A 26,853-nucleotide genomic window follows, 5' to 3' on the forward strand; every position below is an offset into this window, starting at 1 on the left:
GTGTGAAGTTGTTCACTTTTATTGTAAAAATAGAAAAGTAGAGTATTTTTAAAAAGGTGTGAAATTGATAAGTGTTGATGTTCAGAGAGACTTGGGGGTACTCATACAAGGAACACGCAAAGTTAACATGCAAGTTGAGCAGGCTATTAAGAAGGAAAATGACATGTTGGCCTTTACTGCAAGGGGATTGGAGTACAGGAATAAAGAAGTCTTACTAAAATTGTACAGAGCTTTGGTGAAACTGCACCTGGAATACTGTGTGCAGTTTTGGTTTCCACATTTAAGAAAGGATATACTTGCACTGGAGACGGTGCAATGAAGATTTACTGAATTGGTCCCTGGGATGAGGTGGTTGTCCTATGATGAGAGGCTGAGTAAATCAAGCTTATATTAGAATCATAGAGAGATACAGCACTGAAACAGGCCCTTCAGCCCAACAAGTCCATGCTGACCATCAACCACCCATTGATACTAATCCTACATTAAGCCCATTTCCCCCTCTCACATCCCCACCTTCCATCAATTCTCCTACCACCTACCTACACTAGGGGCAATTTTTTATTTTACAATGGTCAATTTACCTGTCAACCCACAAGTCTTCGGCATGTGGGAGGAAACCAGAGCACCCGGAGGAAACCCACACAGTTACAGGGAGAACTTGTAAATAGGCAATACCCAGAACCAAACCCGGGTTGCTGGAGCTGTGAGGCTGCGGTGCTAACCACTGTGCCGCCCTTTCTCTGGAGTTTAGAAGAATGAGATGTGATCTAATTGAGACATACAAGATTCTGAAAGGGCTTGACAGGGTAGAAGCTGAGAGATTGTTTCCGCTGGGCGGGGAATCGAGAATGTGGGGGCACAGTTTCAGTACAAGGGGCCAATCATTCAGGACTGAGATGAGGAGAAATTACTACACATAAAGAGCTGTGAATCTTTGGAATTCTCTACCCCAGAGGGTTGTGGATACTCCATCGTTGAATACATTTAAGGCTGGGATAGATAGCTTTTTGGTCTCACAAGGAATCAAGGGATATGGGGAGTGGGCAGGAAAGTGGAATTGAAGCCCAAGATCAGCTGTGTTGAATGGCGGAGCAGGCTCAATGGGCCATGTGGTCTACTTCTGCTCCTATTTCTTGTGTTTGTGTATTATTGCATAACTCATGAACACCGGAGGTGTGAATAATTAATATATTAAAAAAACCTCTTTTCTGTAAATACTAATTCTAACTTGCATTCTATTTATATAGTACCCATTAAACAATTAAAGTAATGCTTTTTAAGCAGTAATAGAGCACTGTTGCCATGTGTGAAACTGGACACAAACATGGATGTCTGCTATAAGGAGAGGTGACTGAGGGAAGTGGATAAATGTCTGCAAGGCATTAAACTTACTAAGTTAAATGGCATTTTACTAAAATAATGGAGATAATGTTAATTTAATTATTTGTGTATTAAATGGAGTTATTTGCAATGCATGTTTAGTTGAGCATAATTCAAACTGTGGTGCCAATGTATGATACTTTGAAGCTATAAAAGTGTTGTGACAGTTATCAGTAATTTTTTACAATGTCTAGTTGCTGTGTATTTTTGATAAATGATTTCTTTATTCTTGATACAGATGTAATATTAGTTACTTAGAAGAGTGGCTAAAGGATAAGAATATGCAGAGTAGCAATGCAAAAGAGACCCTGGAGCCACTCTCCCAGGCTGCCTGGCTACTTCAGGTCAACAAAACAACAGATGATGATGTGAAAGAAATATGTGAAAGATGTTCATCCCTCTCAGCTGTGCAGGTCTGACTTAGCTTTCATTATTACTGGTTGACCTCCATGATTGCTGTCAGACAAATCTTCATTCTATCTCTCACTCTCACTTTCTCTAAATGTCCCCTACACTCTCATTTCTTTTCTGTATTTCTGATCAGATCATTAGATCTGATATTTTTGTTTTCTGGTTTGATCGTCTACATTCCAGCATGCCTTTGTATAATTGTCTTCGGTTTCCCATGACTTCTAATGCAATATATATTTCTTATGGGTTTTCTGAAGGATTATTGCTGTACTATTCTCATCATTACATAAAATATATAGAGGGACACACAATATTGTGATTTTGTCTTAATTGCTTCAATTCACCAAATTAACTGGCTTTCAATAGTAGTTCTTCCATGTTGAATGATGAATAGCTTTATAGACAAGGGAATCTCTTTCTTTCTTATGTGACATTTCTGTCCCATGTTTCAATACTTTATTTCAACAGATTGTCAAGATTTTGAATTCCTATACACCAATTGATGATTTTGAGAAACGTTTGGCTCCATCCTTTGTACGCAAAGTTCAGGTGAGCAAAAATAAGACATTGAGGTTAAACTTAATTTCATAATCCACACAAGGAGGAAGAGAGCTGTACTGGAGGGCCAAGGCTCAAGCAAAGGTTTGGAGGGAGAAGTTAAGGGAAAAGTTATAAACTATTAAAAAATAAAACTCACTGTTTTTACTTTCTTTTAGTCACAACTGAACAGTCGTGAAGATGGTTCGACGTTAATAATTGATGCCAAATATCATTTCCAAGTGACTTTTCCATTCAGTCCATCTCCACAGGCACTGGAGACGATCCAGATTCCAAGCAGCTTCAAACTAAACTTCCTAACTCGGATATAAATCATGCCAGTGTACAGAATATTTGTTGTAAACTTTGAGGATGAGTCATATTAAAAATTTATATCGAAGACATTGGTGGCCTGAAGTTTGGAGATTGGGTGTTTGTTTATTTTTTTCCTCAAGTGACAAAATGAATGATTTATTTGCGTTTAAGTACGATTTTGTATTCATTTTTTAAAAATGCAGTCTATTTTTACAAAATTGTAAACATTCAGTTTGGATTGACTGCTCTTACAAGTACAGTATTTATTTTTTCTAAAAATGTCATGGAAGTATTTCACAAGCAGCTGCAGACTTGAGTTGCATAAAGTTTAGTATAAAGATGAAAGCTGAGTGATACTTTTCATAATGCTGATAAGAAGTTATTCTCCCAACAATATGTATTAGTGGTTTAACAAATGGCTTGAGCTATACAGATTCTAAAATAATGAGTTTTTAAAAATATATAAATAGCAAATGAATGCATGTTCAGAACCAAATGGGAAAAAAAGGAAAACCACTTCATGAACCTATTTATCACAACATTGATTCCTGTGTATAGAATATATTTTAACTTTCTACCATGAGTGTTCAAAAAGCAAAATAAAAAAGTACCAGCAGTGTCTCATTTTTGTGTGAAGTTTCATTGCACATTGTAAAATTTATTTTAAAAACTCACATTCATCACAAATTATGAATGCATTGCTTTTTATAAACTTAAAAGATTGTGGTTATTGCCTTCCTAAGGAAATATAATTCCCTGCAGACTGCTCACAGCACAGTAAAGCAGTTGTCTCATTTTAGTGTATTTCATCTGATCTGCCCCACCCATTGCACAAGGCTAGCTACAACTAACTATCACCCTGGAAAGGTGGATGTGTCTGCACTGTTGAGTTCTCCCCATGTCGTGAATCAGCGCTGGCATGAAACAAAAGTGTTCAAATGCAATTATGCTGGTCAGCCAGTTTCTTCTCCTGATTTCAACTATCTTCTTGTCACCTGGTAATCTATTTAGCGACCTGCTACAAGTTTTTAAAATAATTCTGCAATATGGAACTATATTGGAAAGTGTCATTCTCCTGTGTCCAGATTTGGGCCGGAATTTTACATCACCCCAGTGAACCGGATGGGGGTGGGGGGTGGAGTAAATTGGAGCGGGAGGTTCCAGGAGGCCTTCTCGACCCACTCCCACCTCCATCCCACTTTACATAGGGCGGGGAGGGTGGGGGCGGAAAACGGGCTGCACGCCCCAGGCCAATCAAGGCCCTTAAGTTGCCAATTAACGGGCACTTAAGGGCCTTCGCCCGCCTCCATGGGGCTTTTACCCGTGGCAAGCGGGAGTCCTGGAGCCACGAAAGGCTGCTCAGTGAAAGTTGGCAGCCTCTTGGCGCCCCGGGGGGAGGGGGCCTGACAATTGGGCACAGGGTGCCCGCTTTGAGGGCCACTCCCACTTCCCCAACCACTCCCAGGACCCAAGACACCAGCACAGTGGCGCAGTGGTTAGCACCGCAGCCTCACAGCTCCAGCGACCCGGGTTCAATTCTGGGTACTGCCTGTGTGGAGTTTGCAAGTTCTCCCTGTGTCTGCGTGGGTTTCCTCCGGGTGCTCCGGTTTCCTCCCACAGCCAAAAGACTTGCAGGTTGATAGGTGAATTGGCCATTATAAATTGCCACTAGTATAGGTAGGGGAATATAGGGACAGGTGAGGATGTGGTAGGAATATGGGATTAGTGTAGGATTAGTATAAATGGGTGGTTAATGGTCGGCACAGACTCGGTGGGCCGAAGGGCCTGTTTCAGTGCTGTATCTCTAAAAAAAAAATCTAAAAACCACCCACCCCCCCCCCCCAGTCTTCTAATTGACTTCATGAGGAAATGGAGTCAGTCATTTGTGACTAACGTGAGATGGTTTAAACTGAACTGCTCATAACACTCCAGTAATTACATAGTTTTGTAATTCATTAATACCATACAGCTGTCAAAAAATGTATTTAACTTTAATTGGTTTTATCAAATTATAGTACAAATATTGCATCACTTTATAATGCAGTATATAATTATATTGATAATTTTAATTACAAATCTAGCTGTTGTATGTATACAATGTGTTATAAAATGCTTTTATTTTTTCAGAGGCGGAAGCTAATTATTGATTGCAATTTGAGAATAATGTTCAATGATGTATTCACTCCCTTGGGTCGTCTGGTCCCTCTTTCACCTAGATATTACCTAACACTATAATGTCTCTTATTTTAACCATCCATCCTGTGAACTATTTATCAATAGTGTTTCAGAACAAAACAGTTTACAGATTTTAATAGTTCGTTTACTTAAACTTGAAGATCTGTTTTATTTTCTGAGCTTTCATCAGATTTTGCTTGATTTAGTACTTAACAGAAGTGATATTCTTTTCACAAAGGTAACTCCTGCCCAAGTAATTCATTGTTGATGCTTCGCTGTCTACCTTCTGATAAACTTCATGGCTGCAATGAATTTTATTATTTTAAATGTCAGCCTGGGCCTAGTGGTAGCGCTCTCACCTCTGAGTTGGAAGGTTGTGGATTCAAGCTTCACTCCAGCGACTCCACATAAACTGTGCAGAAGGTTCACTGCAGTTCTGTGGGAGCACAGTGAGAAGTTGAACCGGGGTCCTGTCTACCCTCACAAGTAGACGTAAAAGATCCCATGGCACTACATGAATCGGCAGGGAGTTTTCATTGTGTTTTGGCCAACATCTAACCCTTAACAAATATCACCAGAACAGCTTATCTAGTCATTTATTTCATTGTTATTTGTAAGACTGCTGTGTGCAATTTGGCAATTTTTTCGACATTACACTTCAAAATACTTCATTGGCTTTGGGATGTCTCATGAAAGGTGCTATATAAATCCAAGTTCTTTCTTGAATACAGTTTATTTCCTGACATAAACCTGACCTTAATTAAAATTGTTCATTTATAAAATTCATTTTTCTATTTTTTAATGCAAAACATGGTGCTTATGAGTAAATAGTTGTAGATCTATAATAACTTGGAAACTAGATATTTTTTTAAAGAAAGTAAGAAGTTTTAGCAGATGTCTGTAAATTAGACCCCACAAGGTAAGACTGCATCTGGCTGCTATGTGCAGTGACATTGTAACTGTGTTGGTGAAGATTTCCTCTGTTTAGTATTCCTAAAAGAGCTTGCTTGAGTTGGCTCGAAGTGCCAAACAGGGAGATTGTCATGACTGCATTTACTATAGTGCAGTACAGGGAGGAAGTCTTGTTTCCACATTAGATAACAATATACTGTATGTGTTAACTAAATGCCATGTCTACTTTCAACCTGTTCTAAATAAACTGTTAAAATTCTGAGAACATTTTTGTTTTCCTGCTGTTTCAGGACTAATCTACTTTGTTAAATTGAAATGTGAATGCTTCTTTCTTGAATGCACTAGATGGCAGTATATTCATTCGTGCTAGAAATATATTCCTTAAATTACATTTAGTTCGTGGCTTGCTTGGCTTCCGGTCATCACATCTCCTGGTTCCTTTCTTTACTCAAAATGTAGATCATGCAACTCCTAATTTATCCCTCCCTCATGTGAAAATAGGTTAAGCACCTTTAGCATCTCTTGTTACTGTCGCTACATTCTGCCCCATCCTCTCTTATGAAGTAGCTTGTGATTTAAATGGAGCATTTTCACAAACAGGAAATAGTGCCTCCAGTGCTTGTCTAGTCTGTAGTTGGCTGTTGCATAGAAGTTCTCTTCCCAAATCAGCTATAGTTCTTTCAATTGAAAGGAATCAAGCATACAGTACTGAACTTCTTTGAAACTATCATTTGAAACTGTATTTTAATCTCTGTGATTCCCACTCAAAGCTCTGAAGGAATTTTTAAAAAAATGTTCTCAACATTGTTCAACATTCTTTCTATTTGTGAAATGTTTCTGTAGAGCTGCTGAATGTTTCTAAGCTACTGTCTAACTTGAAGTGCTGCACTATCTGCACCTGGGCCTTTTCAAGGTGAGGTGACCATGATCTATGCCTTTGGTCTCCATCACGAAACCATGACGCGGCACTGTATCAAATACGCCAGTCTCAACACACTTAGCAGAAATAGATCCATTGATAAGAAAGAACTTGCTGCAGAAGTGAGCACAGTGCAGAAAGTTAAATCATTCCCCTTCACAACTAAGATATAGAGTGCCATGATGATTGATCCCTCTCTGAAGAAAAGATTGAATGTGGCTAAAAATTACCCACACAAGTGGAGCAAGATGTTGATCTGGGTTCGAAACTTGCCACATTTTCTGGAAAGCAGTTTCATAGTATCTAGTTTGAAGCACTGTGAACCTGGCACCATGTCTCTCATGCCCTCCTGGGCTGACTGGCTCTAGCCTTTTATTCAGCCCATCAAATTATTACAGTCACATATTGTGCAGGCTTACCTTTGAACTGGGATAGAATTAAGCATTTATCAGATGAGCTAATTACCTCCTCAGTGGATATTATTTACATTTTTAATTTGTTCCTGACTTGGACAATAAATCTGATTGATCTCCCTAGAATGAGTAATTTTTTCCAGGATGACCACTTTCAAATTCAAAATGTCAAAGGGTAGAGTTCTCTCCGCATCAGTGCGGCTGTGACTGCGGTATAATTTTTTTGGGTGATTCATTCAGGAATTGATTGTCCAAGGACTGTAGTGCTTCCTGTCAACATTGAGTCACTAAACCCTTTCTGAGTTGAAACTGAGGTAACCTTCAGAATGAGATTGTGTTTCAGTCCCAGGCTCTAAGGGCATGATTTTGGTACCAGTGTGGGGGAAAGAATGCAGGCATGGAATTTCCCAATGCTGGCCTGGTTGGTTCACCACCACGGTCCCAACCCCCAGCCATTTGCCTGGAGGGCAGGTAGGACGTGGAACAGTCTGTGAGCAACCCTGCCTCGCCACGACACTGGGAGCATGGCAGATGCCTAGTGGCATCCTACTGGTGGCAAACTGTGGGGCCAGTGCTCTAGGATCACTTTGAGAACTCCCCCCAACACCCCCCCCCCCCTCCCCACCATATCTACCTGGCCATAGCTGCAGCCACAGACCACCCTGTGGACGTGTTTCTCCCTCCACAGTTGCGGTCTGGTGCTGTGGCCATTTCTTCAGTTTTGTAAAAAGTGCTGAGCGGCTGTCTCAAAATGGAGGTGCCCTCTCTTTTTCCGCCCCCTGCCCCCCCAACTGCCATGGCAGGCTGCAGCTCCTTCAGTGTTGGAGGGCCTCCTATTGGCCCTCCAGCTTCGAGAGTCCACCTGCCATACTTAATTGGACAGCAAGTGTGCCATCCGGCCATTAATTGGCCAATCCTTCCAAAATTGTGTTGGCTGACTGGCAACATGGTGTGGGGTCGAGACCTGGATTTGATGCTAATGTCGGGGTCCCCACCCCAAAAGGAAAATCCTGACCTAAAGGTCTGTGCACTCGAGTATTTGTTTTATTCACATTTGAATGGTAGGGCTCCAGAGGTCCTGCCCTAGGGTTCAACAACAGCTCCAGATTTTCTAAAGCTTGGATTCCACATCTTTGTCCTTTTAAGACCTTTAGGACCACCGGAGGAGGCAATTTATAATATATGGATTTTTTTTTTTAATTTGTAGGATGTGGGCATCACTGGCAACACCAGCATTTATTGCCCATCTGTAATTGTCCTTGAGAAAGTGGTGGTGATCTTCCTTCTTGAATGCAACTGAGTGCCTTGCTAGGCCATTTCAATGGGCAGTTAAGTCAACCTCAATGGGTCTGAAGTCACATATGGACCAGACCGGGTAAGGGCAGCAGATTTCCTTCCCTAAAGTACACTGGTGAAACAGACTCTGGTAGTTTCCTGGTCGCCATTACTGAGACTAGCTATTTATTCCAGATTTATTTAAATAATTGAATTTAAATTCCCCAACTGCCATGGTATCATTTGAACTCGTGTTTCCAGATCATTAATCCAGCCTCTGAATTACTCGTCTTGTAATATAACCACCAAGCACTACTGTACAGCACCCCCCCTATACTCATATAACTTTTATCACCAAAATACTTGACACTTAATGCAATGAATTAAATTTGAAGTGCAGTAACTGTTGTTATGTAGGCAAACCAATAGCTAACATCCCATAAACAGCAACACAGATAGCTGGTTTATTGCCCATGTTTTAGTTGTCCTGAGATGGTAGTGGGCTTGTTTTGCTTCCTTGTGATTGCTGCGACTGAATGTCTTGCTAGGACACTTAAGGATCATCCAGTAGTATGGGACTGGAGTCGTGCGTGACAGACCAGTCGGGGTGCAAGTTTCTTTTTCCTGAATTTTGCAATATTTTTTTTAAAATCTGTGCATTTGTTCAAATTATTTTGCATATCTGAAATCGAAGTCTAATTGCCTTAATAGAATAGCAAAATACTGCAGATGCTGGAAATCTGAAATGAAAACAGAAAATGCAAGCCAGGCAGCATCTGTGGAGCAAGAAAGAGAGTTGATGTTTCAGATCGTTCTGATGAAAGGTCATCGACCTTAGACGTTAACTCTGGTTCTGTCTCCACCACTGCTGCCAGATCAAGTGAACCTTGTCTCCTTGTACTTTTCTATCAAGGACATTAGTGAAATAGATTTGTTCATCACATTTGATGTAGCATCATCAGGAAAACACGATCATACTATGAGAGAGCAGTAACATGGGATCATAGTTCTGCACCCCCAGGCCTCATTCATTAATTCACACAGAACTCTAGCACCTCTTGCAACCAGACCTATGCCCTCAGAGCGGGGACAGGATGGCTCCTCCAGTGGCTGTGAAGGCGACCATGATCCTGAGATCCTTCCAGGCTGGAGCAGGTGTTATCTGTAACATCTCCCAGTTTGCCATCCACTGTTGCCTCAAGAGAGGTGACAGACATTCTTTACGCCAGGAGAGGAGAGTTCGTTATGTCCTCTCTGAACAGAGAGAAGCAGACAAAGTCCGCACATGGTTTCGCCAGGATAGCAGGCTTCCCCATGGTGCAGGGCGCCATCAACTGCATCGACGAGGCTTTGCGAGCACTGCATCTCTATGCTGAGATGCAACCACCAAGGAAAGCACTCGCTGAATGTACAGTTGTTGTGCGACCACCCTCAGCCATTTCCATTCCTTTTCTTGCTCATCTACTCTTCCCCAGCCAATTCCAGCATCTGCTCCAGTCATAGTGCACCTTACGTTTAAGAGGCGCAGGCTGGCTTTGAATAGTGCAGCTAGCGTTAGGTGGTGCCAGCCTCACACAAACTTGGGATCTCTGCTGAGGTGTGTAGCCATTCAGCAGCATGCTTATTGCCGGGCTGAACTCCACTATCATTTAAATTAGCAGGCAGCATAAAGTTTATGTACTGGCTGCATCACGACGAATGCGCGTGGGTTAATCATGCTTCGCGATCCCCACACTCACTTATTAGCCTCATGCAATTTTTTTCCCCAGTGGCTCTTAATGCGCTCTGTGTCAGATGGGTGTGTTAAGGCAGGGATAAGGTGATAGTGCATTGAACACCAGGATTCCTCCACCTTCGGCACACACAATCCCAACAACAGTTTTTATTTATTTATTATTTTATTTAGAGATACAGCACTGAAACAGGTCCTTCGGCCCACCAAGTCTGTGCTGACCAACAACCACCCATTTTTCTAATCCTACATTAATCCCATATTCTCTACCACATCCCCACCATTCTCCTACCACCTACCTACACTAGGGGAAATTTACAATGGCCAATTTACCTATCAACCTGCAAGTCTTTGGAGGTGGGAGGAAACCAGAGCACCCAGTGGAAACCTACGCAGACACAGGGAGAACTTGCAAACTCCACACAGGCAGTACCCAGAACTGAACCCGGGTCGCTGGAGCTGTGAGGCTGCGGTGCTAACCACTGCGCCACTGTGCTTTTCTCTGAAGTATCAACAGAGAATATTGTAACTGGGTGAATATTTTTTCAGTAAAGAACCATCACGGCATAAAACACCTGATAACATTTCTTTTGCCTATAACTACTTCAATAAGGGCCCTAACAGCATCTTTTAATTCACATCAATGTTCCCTAAAACACACATTCACCCATTCTCTTTTCAGATGCTGACTGCCCTACTTTGTACTTCCAGTAATTTCTACTGTTCAGATTTCCAGCATTTGTAATATTTTCCTTTTATTTCCACTTGTGTCCCAACATTGAAAATATTGGGTACCTAGCTAAAATGTTAACATCATTTCTGCCTGATCATCCCATCATGTAAATATTCTACTCAATTTACAACCGCAATGAGTGTTAAGACCACTCCTGGTCCGTGTGATATGTCCAAGGTTGTACATTTCAATTCAAATCCATACTTTATTTACTTTTCACTTCATGGATGCTAAACGTTTTGAAGGAGCTTTAGAAATGATTAACAGCTTTCAACTGTTGGGCAAACAAAGCCATGTCATCATCTTGTTGATCTATTTAAGGATGTCACATGAGCCTTAAATCACCTGAATTATTAATAGTTCTAACTATTCTGGAGATGTGAAATATTTAAACCATTTTGATTTTAGAGTCCTCTATGTTTTCTACAATAAAGTTGAAAGTTGTAGTGAATATAAAGTCCTATGTGAAGGTGTCGACAAAATATTCAGAATGACTGGTAATCCTTTAAGAAGATTATTGGATGGTCCTTTAGGGTGGATCTAGTTCTCAAATGTTCAGTCTTTCACAGCCTGACTTCAGCCTCTCATCTGTTGTCTTCCTACAACAACCAGGTATGTCTGACCTTGGCTTTCACTATTCAAAGGTTGGCATTTTACATGTAAATAAATGTTTTAGACATGCCCATCCCAGCATATATTTTGAATTATTTGACTTCCAGCATTAAAAGGCTAGAAAATAACCTGTGGTGAGGAATATCTTCAAAGAATCTGAATGACCATTCTAATTGCTAATCCTTACGGATATTTTACATGTTCCTATATCTGACTATGTCTAGTACAGACTTAATGGTGTTTTGTATGTAAGTAAAACATATTTATAAAATTCAGGAAATGCTGGATATTCTCAGCAGGTCGGACAACATCTGTGGAGAGAGAAAAAGAGTTAACGTTTCAGATCTGTGACCTTGCACCAGAACTGTTCTGATGAAAAGTCATCGACCTGAAGCATTAACTCAGATACTGCCTGACCTGCTGAGTATTTCCGGTATTTCCAGCATCTGCAATATTTTGCTTTTTGTATAAACTATTTGGATTGGTTGTCAAATTGACCTTTAAAGTGAAGAAGTTAATTGTATGAGGAGATGGTCTGATCTGGGCTGACATGTCTAATTAAAAGAACATTATCAGATTTACTTTCATGGAAAGTTGTTTTTACCCCGAAAAAAATCTAGCAAAAGGCAATTGAGCCTTTGATCGGATCGCCTCACTGATTTAATGAGGTCGAAGAGAAGGCAATGTGTGTGTGTGTGTTTGTATAGTTGTGCCTGATCGGATTAGGCTGTGCAGATTAGTCATCACTGATCAAATGTCCTTCTGCACATCTGCTGTCTCCTCCCTGATTTTCCTTTTTCTTTCTGCAAGTCCAGGCTAGGCTTCCCGAGAGATGTGTGACCAGACGTTTGCTGCTGCGACCTTCGGACCCTGTGAAAAATGCCAGGAAGTTGGACCGTTGCGGAACCTTTACATCAACACGGAGCAGATCAACTACTGCTCACTGTGTGTCGAAATGGTATGGCAACCATGTGATCGACCAATGTCAACCAACATGATTCAGATTTAACAGGTTATCAGAGGGGAATATGAGTGCTTTATTAAACTTAGCTAGTATTAATATCCCACAAGCTTACTACAGATCTGAATCCAAAACACCACGGACATTAAACTTGGAATATAAATGACTCCAAAAGGAAGCTCAGTGAGACCTCCTTCTCCAGGAACTCTTACTGCACTTCTCTCTGGTATTTGGTCAGATCCTGGTACAGAATTCAGACTCGTATTACTTTCCTACAATCATAAGCATGGAAGGCCATTTGGTCAGTTGTGCCGGTGCCAACTCTTTGAAAGAGCTACCAATTAGTTCCACTCTAATGCTTTTTCCCCATAGCCCTTCAAATGTTTTCTTTCCGGGTATTTATCCAATTCCATTCTGAAAGTTCCTATTGACTCTGCTTGTACCATCCTTCAGGTTGTGCATTCTACTGTTTATGATATTTTCAATGTCAGTGGAGAGTGAAAGCACTTTATACAAGCAGTTGCAGTACAGTCTCCATATCAAGTAGGTCTACAAGGTGTCCATTGGGCCCAAAACAAAATCACGTTACACTTGGCTAATCAGATGTGATACTGTACTGGATTTACACTCCAAACCCAAGCTGTTGGAGTGCCATTCCACCTCAGTCCTGAGTCAAGTAAGTCTCTGATGCCAGATTTGCACTGATAGTTTAGCATTGGCACAAAGTAGAAATTTCTTCACATTGTAATTACACCTTAAGAGGGAGCTAGGTAAGCACTTGAAGAAGGGAGATATTGGAGGCCATGAGGAAATAGTAGGAGTAGGAAAATTCAATTGAATTTGATAGCAGGGAGAACTAATATCATTGGCTAAATGGCTTTTCTGTGTTGAAATTTCCACAATTGCCCCATTTCTCCTGTAAGATTAGAAATTGCCATTGGCAACATAAGCACATAACACTTTCCTCCAAATAGGCCTCTAAATTGTCCTAGGTCCAACCATGTTCAGCTACTTCATCAATGGCTTCCCCTCCCTCATAAGGTTGGAAGTGGGGATGTTCACTGGTGTTTGCATTGTGTTCATTCGTAGCTCCTCAAATAATGAATCAGTCCGTGCCCACATGTACTAAGACCTGGACAAGATTCAGTCTTTGGCTGATAAGTGGGAAGTAACATTCACACCACACAAGTGCCAGACAATGACCTTCACCAACAAGAGAGAATCTAACCATCCCCCCTTGACATTCAATGGTATTAACATCCTTCAGTGCTCCACCATCAACATCCTGCGGGGTTACCTTTGACCAGAAACTGAACTGGAATCAATCGCATAAATGCTATGGCTACAAGAGCAGGTCAGTGGCTGGGAATTCAGCAGTGAGTAACTCATCTCCTGACTCCCCAAAGCCTGTTCATCATCTACAAGGCAAAGGTCAGGAGTGTAATGGAATTCTCTCCACTTGCCTGGATGGGTGCAGCTCCAACAATACACAAGAAGCTCGACACCATCCAGGACAAAGCAGCCCACTTGATTGGCACCCTATCCACCACCTTCAACATTCACTCCCTCCACCACTGACGCACAGTGGCAGCATTGTGTATCATCTACAAAATCCACTGCAGCAACTCGCCAATGCTCCTTCGACAGCACCTTCCAAACCCACAACCTCTACCACCTAGAAGGACAAGGACAAGGGCAGCAATTGCATGGGGACACCACCACCTGAAAATTCCCCTCCAAGTCACACACCATCCTGATTGGAAATATATTGCCATTCCTTCACTGTCACTGGGTCAAAATCCTGGAACACCCTCCCGAATAGCACTATGGGAGTACCCACACTGCATGGACTGCAGTGGTTTAAGAAAGCGGCTCACCACCACCTTTCCAAGGGCAATTAGAAATGGGCAATAAATTCTGTCATTCCCAGTGATGCTCGCATCCTGTGTACAAATAAAAAAAATACAAAAGCACAAGACTGAGAATGTTAGAAATCTGAGATAAAAACAGAAAATGCTGGAAATACTCAGCAGTCTGGCAGCATCTGTGGAGAAAGAAACAGAGATAACATTTCAGGGTGACGATTTTTCAGCAGAACTGGAAGAAGTTAGAGATGTAATGGTTTGTAAGCAAGTACAAGGGCAGGGGCCATTCCTCTGGTTTTATACCGGACAGTCGGGTTTTCTGTCCCCTGTCTGGTACCTGATTTGAACTGGACACCTTATTGTCTGGTATTTTTATTCTGAAGTGCCCAGCCTCGAGGCAAGCATTTAAAATTGAAATTATTGATTCTGCCTGTACCTGCGAAAGCCTGGCCCAGGACCAGTGTAGCGACCCTGCAAAGATCCTATTGGTCCTAGCCGTGTGGTGTGTCCTTATGATGCCCTCACGCTACGTTGCTTGCGCCGTGATTAACATAGACATAGGGCCACACTGATGCACACTACTCTTGAATAGCTGCCATGAGGAGAGACTCAACAAGAGTATGGTTAAAAACTCTCCATGTCTGTCTGTGCCTTGCCCCTATTCTCAACCTGGATATTGCTGCCCATAAAATGGATCGGGTTACCAGACAGTCTCAACACATGTACACGCAGTCCCTGATTAAAAGTATCACTCGAATTTTTTTAACCTGCTTTAGTTCCTCCAAGGTCCTTTATAAACTGGAAATATACAAGCTCCCCAAGTTCAGCTCGCTTTAAAACACTAGGTTCATTGTGTAAGGTATTCTCACTTCTTTGAGCAAAAGGGTCGAATCAATAGTTATAATTTATTTTAATAAAAAGAAGTGCACAAATGCCTGTGGGCATGAGGGTTGGCGGGGTGACTGGTATTCTTGAGGTCTGTCAGTGGCCACTCTAGGAGGGGAGGAAAGAATAAAACGGAAGGTCTGTGATAGGGTAGAAGGCAGGAGAGATTAAATGATTAAAGGGGTGATGGTGCAAGTCAAAAGGAGATGGTAATGGCACAAGTGAAGAAACAAAAGATGAGTCAACAGAGCGGTAAATGGCAACAGCAGAACCATTGGCAGCACCTGCTGTCTGAAAGAAATGGGAGCAGTGGTTATGATCTGAAATTGTTGAATCTTAGATTCGTAGAACATTTAAGGCAAAGAAAGAGGCCACTTCACCCATTGTGTCTGTGCCAGTTGAAAAACGGTCCAGCCATTCTAATCCCGCCTTCCAGCATTTTGTCCGTAGCGCTGCAGATTATGGCACTTGAGGTGCATATCCAGACTCCTTTTGAATGAGTTGAGGGTTTCTGCCTCAACTACCCTTTCAGGCAGTGACTTCCAGACCCCCACCACCCTCTGGGTGAAAAAATATTTCCTCATCTCCCCTCTAATTTTTCTACCAATTACTTTAAATCTATGCCCCCCCTAGTCACTGACCTCTCTTCTAAGGTGAGTAGGCCCTTCACCTCCACTCTATCCAGGCCCCTCAAAATTTTGTACATTTCAATCAGATCTCCCCTCACCCTTCTCTGTTCCAAGGAAAACAACCCCGGCCTAGCCAATCGTTCCTCATAGCTGCATTTTTCCAGTCCTGGCGACATCATCATATCTCCTCTGTACCCTCTCTAGTGCAATTCCATCCTTTCTGTAATGATGTGGCCAGAACTGCACACAGTGCTCAAGTTGTGGCCTAACCAATGAGTTATACAGTTCCAGCATAACCTCCCCGCTCTTATATTCTATACCTCAGTTAATAAAGGAAAGGATTCCATATGCCTTCTTAACCATCTTATTGACCTGTCCTGCTACCTTCAGGGATCTGTGGACATTGAGTCCAAAGTCCCTCACTTCCTCTACACTTCTCAGTACTTTTCCATTAATTGTGTATTCCTTTGCCTTGTTTGACCTCCCCAAATGCATCATCTCACATTTCTCTGGGTTGAATTCCATTTGCCACGTTTCTGTCCATCTGACCGGACCATCAATATCTTCCTGCAGCCTACAGATATCTTCCTCGCTATCTAGCACACGACCAATCTTTGTGTTGTCTGCAAACTTCTTGATCATGCCCCCCACATTTACATCCAAATCGTTAATATATATCATAAAAAGCAGGGGACCCAGTATTGAGCCCTGCGGAATGCCATTGGAAACAGCCTTCCAGTCGTAAAAGCACCTGTCAATAATTACCCTTTGTTTCCTGCCACTGAGCCAATTTTGTATCCACCTTGCTGCATTTCGCTGGATCCCATGGGATTTTTTTTTAACAAGTCTGCCATGTGTGACCTTGTCAAAAGCCTTGCTAAAATCCATGTAGACCACATCAACTGCACTACCCTTATTTATCTTCCTTGTTACTTCAAAAAATTCGATCAAGTTTGTCAAATAAGATCTTCCCTTAACAAATCCATGCTGACTATCCATGCCTTTCTAAGTGACAGTTTATCTTGTCTCTCAGAATAGATTCCAATAATTTGGCCGTTACTGAGATTAGACTGACTGGCCTGTAATTATTCGGTCTATCCCTCACAACGTTAGCAGTTCTCCAATCCTCCAGCACCACACCTGTATCCAGTGAGGACTGGAAAATGATGGTCAGACCTCCCGCTATTTCCTCTCTTGCCTTTCTTGCTTCTCTTAACAGCCTGGGGGTACATTTCATCCGGTCCTGGTGATTTATCAACTTTCAAGGACGCTAATTCCATGAATACTTCCTCTCTCCCTATGTTTATCACATCCAATACTTCACACTCCTCCTCCTTAACTACAATATCTGCATTGTCCCCCGCTTTTGTGAAGACAGACGCAAAGAATTCATTAAGAACAATACCGACATCTTCCACCCCTACACATAGGTTACTTGGTGTTGAGTCCAGAAGGTTTACAATAATTTCAGATCCTAATTACTGTTCTTTTTTTCCTGACAGCAGATGCATCCTGACCTGCTGAGAGTTTCCAGCATTTTTTATTTGTATAACAATTTGCTAAGCTAATGGTAACGTTAACCCATTTCCATCAAATTAACCAGTTAGGGTTAACACCTCTTAAAAACAATGGACACAAAATTTGCAAAAACATGTCAGGCGTTGTCCATTAACAGACAGTAATTTCCAGTCTGTCAGAAAAATGGGAAAAATTAAATCCTTCCAGGATAGAGAGGCGCTAGTAAAAAAATATCACCCCATTCCCCTGGTTTAATCATTTCAAACATCTGGGATGGAATGACGCAATTAGTTTTAATGAAATCTGCTCTGACTGGTCTGCTCTAGTGCAGTTTACACGTCTGAATAATTTAGGAGTTTTGGGGAGATGGGGTCAGGTCAATTTGCAGGTTACAGCCTATAATTTGCCATGCAATGACAATGATATCAGAGAGAGCAACTATCTGGGCAAATTAACTCAAAATACTTCCTTTAAACATACAGTTTTACTGGATGGAGATGAGAGGCACTGTGGATATTTCTGGCAATTTAATCTGTAAATGAGCACTTGTGTTCTTTCAGTCAAGATTTGGGTTTATTGGTCTGGAAATGCCACATTTAAACATTTTGAATTGACCCGCTCTGATAAGCCTGTACCAAATGCTGGTTCTCTGTGGGATATAATTAGACAGAACCATCGCACTGTCAGATGTGATTGCTTTCCCCAATTGCTGATTTCCTAAAGTGAATGGTTTATTAATTTATGCATTTATTTTATGCTGGATTGGTTTATGAACCCGGGTCATTTCACAAGAAGGTGAAATCTCTTTGGTGGAGGCTGGTGAATTTCAGTATCCTCCCACTGACGTCAGCCAGCCTCCATCTATCTGGATGAGCTGTAGCGACAGCTCTTGGCATCTCCCCGGTGCACGTACAAACAGCACCAACAAAAAAATAAAATAATTGTCTAATATATATCCTTTTTTTTCTTGGTTGGTTTTGGTGTCCAAAAAGATGGCAACCGAGGGGCTGCAGGAAAATGAATCCTTGTCATCGCTGAGGAATGAGGCAGAGACGCTCAAGGGTAAATTGGAGGAGGAGAGGGCAAAGCTTCATGATGTAGAACGTAAGTACAGCAGCGGGGAAAGCGAGAGCTGGAGTCTCTACTGGGCTCAATCTGAATATGGAGGGACTCAGTGGCAGTGCTGTGTGCCTGCCAGTACTTTCCTTCATGGCTCCAGAGCTTGCATTTGGAGCTAAGTGCACGCTCCTGTGTGCAACATTTAACATCAGCAGTAAAGTGTATATATAGATTTCTTTAAACAATCAGTTTTACAATGTTAGAAGGTTTACATTACACGTAATTGCACAGGATAAACTGTGTGTCAGCTTTTACCAGCTCCCTGTGAAAGATTTTCAGGAATATGATTTCTTAAAATTCGGCAGGACTTGGCATATTTTCATCAGTTTCTATCAAGGTAGCAATTGTGAATAAACTTCTTACTTTTGAAGGGAGTTCGCAAAGCCATCTTAGGTTCCCTGGTCCCACAGGTGTGAAAGAATCTTTCACGAGGTGCCAAGCTCACAAAGTGTTCTGCTGCCCTCCAGTAGCTGATACCTGCTTTTAAATGCAACTTTATTTTTTTTTTAAAATGAATGCAGGAACAGTGTTAGAACTGTTAGGCTTTAACGAGTATTGGCCATGTCTTGTATTTATGCAGTGAGGTCTCCAGTTGTCAAACACGGTGTGTCTGTCCACTATGCCAAGGGTTCTCAACTGGGTTGGTAGGGATGGGAGAAGGGGGTCAGTCTGGGAGATAGTTTCAAGAGATCTGCCAGAAATAACCAGAGAATGTGTAGGAAAAAGAAAGAGATTGACATGGTAATGGACGAATCAGAGTCAGAACAAACTGTGTCCGAGGTGCTTTTGTCAATAAGGAATGCCTTGCAATGAGAGTAAATCAGGGCGGGCTTCTCTTTGTATTCATACAGGTCTGGTCGAAGTGTAAAAGGAAAACAGCAGGTTGGTCCATGTGCTAGGCAATGGTGTTTGAGCACAGTGCATGGAGGGAGGGTAGGGATAGGGCAAGGGCGATAAGATGCTGAATTGTTGGCGCCTGAGAGAGAGAGACAGAGACAGAGACAGAGACTGACTGTGACTTAAAGCTTCATCTCTTGTTTCCCCAGTGACATGATTATGTGCATCAAATCTGTTGGCAAAATCCTCCAAGTGTCCATGTTTTCTTCACCCTTCTGATTTCTTCTTAGTCCCACCCCATGCATGTTATTTCACACTCCCCCCCCAACACCCACCCACCCCCTCCACCCATCTCCAGATCTCCAAATTGAGTTACTGTCTGCTATACTATTGTAATTACAATTGTCCAGTACTATATTTATAAATTATATGCATTTTAAAAAAATGCTTGCTTAAGGTAAAAAAAAAATTGCAAATTGGGAGGGTAACTATGTACCATGTCTCTGATGGGTTGGATTGTGCAGAAAAGAGACAATCCCAGCCCTAGAAGGGGAAGGATCGGAGGATAGCAGTCAAGTTGTAAGCAAAACAAAAATAATATATAAGCAAAAAGGTCGGGAAGCCCTGCAATATACCATATTTATACCACCCATTCCTCCCCTTGTCTTTCGCTGTAACCGTTTCTGGAGCTATTTGTGAGAGAAGCAGTTGCTCTGCTGTCTCAAACCCTAAATATTCAGATCAGCAAAATCATCTTCTCTGGTCCTACAATTCCTAGGGTCCCCTATCAGATGTATTAAATTGGTTATTTTTCTTCCTTTCTTTCTGTTCTTCAGGATCTGGCTCCAGGATATTTAGAAACTTGAATACCTGATCTGAATTACCAGCTCAGGATTTCTTCCGAGACCCTCAAGGAATCTGGACATATCCATTGCATTTTATAACTGGGCCAAATAGATGCTCACTACCAGAAATCAGAAAGGGCCACCTCTTTTACCCATCCAGAATTTGCTTGACAATATCCAGAAACTATAGCCTGTGTGGAGTTTGCAAGTTCTCCCTGTGACCGCGTGGGTTTTCATCGGGTGCTCCAGTTTCCTCCCACAGCCAAAGACTTGCAGGTTGATAGGTAAATTGGCCATTGTAAATTGCCCCTAGTGTAGGTAGGTGGTAGAGAATATGGGATTACTGCAGGGTTAGTATAACTGGGTGGTTGTTGGTCGGCACAAATTCAGTGGGCCGAAGGGCCTGTTTCAGTGCTGTATCTCTAAATAAAAATAAAATAAAAATGATCTGCTCATTTAAATTAGCAGAGATCAGCCTCTTCCTATGAGACTCTAAGGACCAGCTATAATAGATCAGATAAGCTAGTCCTGACCATATTTTTAAAAGGCATCGACTTCATCCCATTTGCTGTCACCCCAGGCACATTAGTCACTCAGCACCTACTGTTACAACAATGACAAAATTGGTGAGATAAAGAAAATAGGCAGAGGGACATCTTGTGTGATTGCATCTGTATGCTGATACTTTAAAAAAAGAGAGAAAATTGAAGTATTACGAATTAGCCTGAAGTAGAAAATGTGGGTTTTTGTTTTGGTTCAGGTCTCTCCACGATGGTTTATTAGCCCATTTGAAACAAGTCTTTGCGCATTTTGGAATTGTGAAAATCTTGGCTCTTCTCAAGGACTGTTTATTGATTCCATCCTAATATTCAGTTATGTAGTGGATAATGGACCGTGGATTAAAATAACTTGTGACAGTGACGAGAATAGTACTTTATCCTTGTGTTCTTGTGCTGTTTCAGGGTGTTGCTAGTAGTATGTTTGTGTGGCCTAACAACAAAAGATGAAGTATTTTCTCAATAAATGTTACATTAAGAAGGTAACTTTTGTTCTGTTGTGACCTGGGCTGTGGTTAGAGCTTTCTCCTTGCTCTCTGCCCTGTAATGATGATGGGAGGTTAATGGCTTGATGTTGTAGAGAAGGCAGAAAGTCTAGACGGCAAAGATGGAAAAGAAAATCAAAAACATGCACTGGGCTGTATGAAGTTTTTTCACTTTGTCCTACCTGAATGGGAATCAGGCACCTGCTATTGTGGCTTTGTTGTTGCAGGAAAGTGGATCCTAAACTTCAACTGGCAAAGCAGACTTCACTTGTTTGGCATTTACACTGAACAGAAGTACAACACTGGCTGTACAATCCTAACAGCTTCGGGAACTGTAGCTTCCAAATGAGAATCTCTGACACAGTTTGGGCCTCTGAGAAAAATTATCATGCACCTTTATCTAACGTGTCAGGACTTCTTTTGAACTTTGAATTACATTCAAAAATAGTACAAGATTTAATTTCCTAGTTTTCTTTGCAGGAAACAGTACACAAGAACATTTCTTCTTGCTCATTCTCAGGATGTGGGTGTTGTTGGCAAGCCGTCATTCATTGCCCGCCATTAGTTAACCTGAGAAGCTGATGATGGGTTGTCTTGACCCATTGCAATTCCTTGTAGCATTCTAATACAACCAATTAGGCTTTCTCGCCCATTTCAGAGGGGAGTTAAAAGTCCATCACGTTGGTGAGAAACAGGAGTCGCATGTAGTACCAGACTGGGAAAGGACGGCCGGTTTCTTTCCCTGAAAAACATTACTGAAACAGTTGGGTTTTTATAACAATCGACAGCTTCATGGTCACTTGTTCTGACACCAGCTTTTATTTCCAGATTTCTTCTATTTTCTATTTCCCTTGCTGTTGTGTCCTGCAGTATCTGACCTTTTTACTTTTCATGAGGGATTACAATGTATATGTGAAAGACAATTACATTGATATCCTCCAGAGTTTAATGTGTGGAGGTATGCTGCTTCAATTTGGTTTGGCCATGCTGAGGATTAACATGATGGATATACGTTCCACTACATGAACTGTCCATTTCAAATGGCATGGTACTGCTGAGTATTAATATAGAGTAGTCCAGGATCGAAGATGTAACCTTCAGATGGAGCAGTGATTGCTCAATGGATAAGGGGCAGTTCAGCATGGACTTATAGCAAACTAATATGATTTTCTCCCTAGGATTCTAGTCGTAGGTATTCTTATTCAATTTTGTCCGTTAATTTTGGCATCAGATTGTGTTGTCCCCAGCTTTGTGGAATTGCCCAGTGTGATCTTTGCACTTTACCTCTGATGCAATCAGGATTATGCTTTTGCTTTAAACAAACCTGAAGGAGCATCAAATATTCAGAACAATTTCTGGGATGACTATTAACTGTTCCACATTGATAGGATTATGTGCACTGATATGGTTCACTAATCTGAATGTGACCACAACAATTATCTGCGTTCAGTCTTTGACACTTGTGTAGAGGCTGCTGATAGGGGCAGTGAGATCCCATCTTCATCGGCTGAATACTAACCTGAGACTGTCTGAATAATTCACCACTGAGTTGAATTTATATTGAGGTCTTCCTAAGTGATTCTCTGCCTGGGAAGCTACTACATCCATTTTCATCTGGAGGTTAAAATGTATACGATGAAGGAAGATACCATACGTCCTCCAGAGTTTAATGTTTGGACAGTCAGTGTGGCATGTATGCTGCTTATATTTGTTTAGTCACGATGAGGATTACCATGGTGATGATACTTTTCACTATATGAAGCAAATGGCATTGTATAAACCACTTTATAATTTCTCACTCCATGACTGGCTTTTAAAAATTATCAAATATTCCTTTCTTTGCTGTCCTTGCCAGTTCACCAGGTTGCTGAGCGAACAGAGGCTCTCGGACAGTTTGTGATGAAGACAAGACGGACTCTAAAAGGCCATGGAAATAAAGTGTTGTGCATGGACTGGTGCCGAGACAAGCGAAGAATTGTCAGTTCCTCCCAGGTTAGATTTGTGTCCCTCTGCCCACTATTTGATTGCCAGTACATTATTAGAGTTGCTTCACTGGTAACAAGTAAAGATGTATTTTAACTGAGATCATCCTCCATCCTGCTAGTAACAACATTCTGACCATAAAGCTTTCCTCTGCTTTTGTTCAGAGAAGTCTCAAATGTAGTAAAACAAAGACACAGCTGTTTGGGGAGGAAATGGTCTTGGTCCTAATTCTGGAGGTAGTTCAAGAAAATGTGCACTTTTCTCTCTCATTAATTTGTATTGCAACCTAAGTTAGGTTCTTTCCAACTTTCTTTCCAACAATTGTTAAAATGTCTATATCTGCTGTTGGAAAAAAAAATCCAATTTTAAATTTGTGATTGGAATATTCGAATCGTTTGAGCTAAAGTTTGGAATTGATACTAGAATGGAGGATGCTCAGAAAAAGGAAAACTGTGTTTCTTTTATTATTAACACAGTACAACCATTTCAGGGAGCTCTTAATCCTGGGAAGGAAAACCTTTATTCTGCCAAGTTTAAAAGTCTTTATTATCTAGAAATAAGGAGCTTAAAGGGCAGTTGGACACTGTCTATGATCGGTGTACTTTAGTTTTATTTACACAATGAATTTTATAGTATGTCTTGCTTGTATGATGTAAGGAAATCTTTTCTCAGTCATGGCTTTCCACAGTGTCCTGGGGATTTTTGGGTGCATCATTATAAATAAATCTTAGCTAAAGCCTTAAGATGAATTGTAGATTTGATTCAACATTATCAAAACTATGCATAAGATTTGTTGAATTATTATTTTCACCTTCATACACATTGTGACTGCTCCCAGCCATCCAGCTTTACAAACTCCACAGAACCCAAACTCATGTAGAACTCTGCCTCTCACATCCTATCCTTTGCTAAGCCTTGCTCACCTGTCCACTGTTGCCTTCCCAACCTTACATTTGTGTCATGACACAAAATAGGAGCTCAGGGTATTGGGGGTAATGTGTTAGCATGGATTGAGGATTGGCTAACACACACAAGGCAGAGAGTTGGGATCAATGGGTCTTTTTCCGGTTGGAAAGCTGCAACTAGTGGGGTGCCACAATGATTGGTCCTAGGGCCTCAACTATTTACTATTTATATTAATGACTTGGAGGAAGGGACAGAGTGTAGTGTATCCAAATTTGCTGACAATACAAAAATAGGTGGGAAGGCATGTTGTGATGAGGACACAAAGAATTTGCAAAGGGATATAGATAGGTTAAGTGAGTGGACAAAAACTTGGCAGATGGTGTTCAATGTGGGAAAGTGTGAGGTAATCCACTTTGGTAGGAAGAATAAAAAGGTAGATTATAATTTAGATGGAGAAAGGCTACAAAATACTGCAGTACAGAGGGATCTGGGTGTTCTTGTACATGAAACACAAAAAGTTAGCATGCAGGTGCAACAGGTAATTAAGAAGGCAAATGGAATTTTTGCCTTTATTGCCAGGGGATTAGAGTTTAAAAAAGGGAAGTCTTATTACAACTGTAGAGGGTGTTGGTGAGGCCACACCTGGAGTACTGCATACAGTTTTGGTCCTCCATATTTAAGGAAGGATATACTAGCATTGGAGGCAGTTCAGAAAAGGTTCACTAGGCTGATTCCTGAGATGAAGGGGTTGACTTATCAAGAACGGCTAAATAACAGCCTTTATTCATTGCAGTTTAGAAGAATGAGAGGTGATCTTATTGAAACGTATAAGATTCTAAGGGAGCTTGATAGGGTAGATGTTGAGAATATGTTTCCACTGGTGGGGGAATCTTGAACTATGGGACATAGTTACAGAATAAGGGGGCACCCAGTTAAAACTGAGATGCGAAGGAATTTCTTCTCTCAGAGGGTGGTGAATCTCTGGAATTCTGTACCTCAGAGAGTTGTGAAGGTCAGATCACTAATTGTATTTAAGGAGGAGCTAGATAGATTTTTTAAATCTTGGGGATTCGATGGTTAGGCAGAGCAGGCCCGAAAGAGGAGTTGAGGCCTGGGACAGATCAGCCATGATCTTATTGAATGGCAGGGCAGGCACAAGGGGCTGAATGGCCGACTCCTGCTCCTACTTCTTGTGTTCTTGTGTTTTTGTGATCTTCAATTGCATTTACAAATTCCTTCATGGTCTTTGCTCCACTTTTTAAAAAATTCATTTCATGGGATGTGAGCGTCGCTGGCAAGGCCAGCATTTGTTGCCCATCCCTAATTGCCCTTGAGGAGTTGGTGGTGAGCCACCTTCTTGACCACTGCTGTCTATCTGGTGTAGGTACACCCACAGTGCTGTTGGGGCGGGAGTTCCAGGTTTTTGACCCAGTGACAGTGAAGGAATGGTGATATAGTTCTAAGTCAGAATGGTGTGTGGCTTGGAGGGAAACTTGCAGGTGATGGTGTTCCCATGCAACTGCTGCCCTTGTCCTTCCAGGTGGTAGAGGTTGTAGGTTTGGAAGGTGCTGTCGAAGGATCTTTGGTGAGTTGCTGTGTGCATCTTGTATATGATACACAGTGCTGCCACTGTGCTGTAGTGGTGGAGGGAGTGAATGTTTAAGGTGATGGATTTGGTGATGATCAAGCGGGCTGCTTTGTCCTGGATGGTGTTGAAGTTATTGAGTGTTATTGGAACTGCACCCATTCAGGCAAGTGAAGAGTATTCCATCACACTCCTGACTTGTGCCTTGTTGATGTACAGGCTTTGGGGAGTCAGGAGGTGAGTTACTCACTGCAGAATTCCCAGCCTCTGACCTGCTCTTGTAGCCACAGTATTTATATGGCTGGTCCAGTTAAGTTTCTGGTCACTGGTAAGCCCCTAGGATGTTGATGGTTGAGGATTCAGCGATGTTAATGCCATGAACGTCAAGGGGAGATGGTTAGATTCTCTGTTTCTTTTTGGAGATGGTCATTGATTAGCTCTTGCGTGGTGTGAATGTTACTTGCCACTTATCAGCCCCAACCCTGAATGTTGTCCAGCTTTTGCTGCATGTGGGCACAGACTGCTTCAGTATCTGAGACATTTCAAATTGTGCTAAACACTGCAATCATCAGCAAACATTCTCCTTTCTGACCTTATGATGAAGGCAAAGTCATTGATGAAGCAGCTGAAAATAGTTGGGCCTCGGACACTACCCTGAGGAGCTCCTGCAGCTGAGATTATTGGTCTCCAACAAGACAACCATCTTCTTTTGTGCTAGGTATGATTCCAACCAGTGGAGAGTTTTCCCCTGCCTCCTATTGACTTCAGTTTTGCTATGACTCCTTGGTGCCACATTCAGTAAAATGTCCAGGGCAGTCACTCTCACCTCACCTCTGGAATTCTGCTCTTTTTTGTTCATGTTTGGACCAAGGCTGTAATGAGGTCAGGAGCTGAGTGGTCCTGGCGGTACCCAAACTGAGCTCTGGTGAGCAGGTTATTGCTGAGTAAATACCGCTTGATAGCACTCAATGACACCTTCCATCACTTTGCTGATGGTTGAGAGCAGACTGATTGGGGTGATAATTGGCCAGATTGGATTTATCCTAATTTTTGTGGACAGCCTTGGCGGGCCTTGTCTTTTGCTCTGATGCGCTGGGCATCCCATCATTAAGGACGGGGATGTTTGTGGAGCTTCCTCTTCTGGATGGTTGTTTAATTGTCTACTACCATTCATGACTGGATGTAGTAGGACTTCAAAGTTTAGATCTGATCCATTGGTTGTGGCATTGCTTTTTTTTTTAATTTCCAAAATATACTTTATTCA

General features: G+C 41.7%; 2 protein-coding genes across 4 annotated transcripts in view; both read left to right on the plus strand.

Annotated features, from left to right (window-relative positions):
- myo5c (myosin VC) overlaps positions 1-3,758 on the plus strand; it is a 92,948-nt gene extending 89,190 nt beyond the window's left edge. For 2 of the 3 annotated variants that reach the window (XM_068017988.1, XM_068017987.1), the window contains 3 exons: positions 1,619-1,793; positions 2,260-2,340; positions 2,508-3,758. In XM_068017988.1, the coding sequence (XP_067874089.1) occupies positions 1,619-1,793; positions 2,260-2,340; positions 2,508-2,660 (409 nt within the window). In that variant the 3' untranslated portion in view covers positions 2,661-3,758. The remainder of the gene's footprint in view (positions 1-1,618; positions 1,794-2,259; positions 2,341-2,507) is intronic. The other variant, XM_068017986.1, reaches the window with a different exon arrangement.
- Positions 3,759-11,231: 7,473 nt separating this feature from the next.
- LOC137352476 (guanine nucleotide-binding protein subunit beta-5) overlaps positions 11,232-26,853 on the plus strand; it is an 81,069-nt gene continuing 65,447 nt past the window's right edge. The window contains exons 1-4 of the mRNA XM_068017989.1: positions 11,232-11,414; positions 12,230-12,372; positions 18,265-18,376; positions 22,971-23,107. Of these exons, the coding sequence (XP_067874090.1) occupies positions 12,247-12,372; positions 18,265-18,376; positions 22,971-23,107 (375 nt within the window). The 5' untranslated portion in view covers positions 11,232-11,414; positions 12,230-12,246. The remainder of the gene's footprint in view (positions 11,415-12,229; positions 12,373-18,264; positions 18,377-22,970; positions 23,108-26,853) is intronic.

The sequence above is a fragment of the Heterodontus francisci genome, chromosome 38, assembly GCF_036365525.1.
Source record: "Heterodontus francisci isolate sHetFra1 chromosome 38, sHetFra1.hap1, whole genome shotgun sequence".
In the NCBI taxonomy this organism is placed as follows: Eukaryota; Metazoa; Chordata; class Chondrichthyes; order Heterodontiformes; family Heterodontidae; genus Heterodontus; species Heterodontus francisci.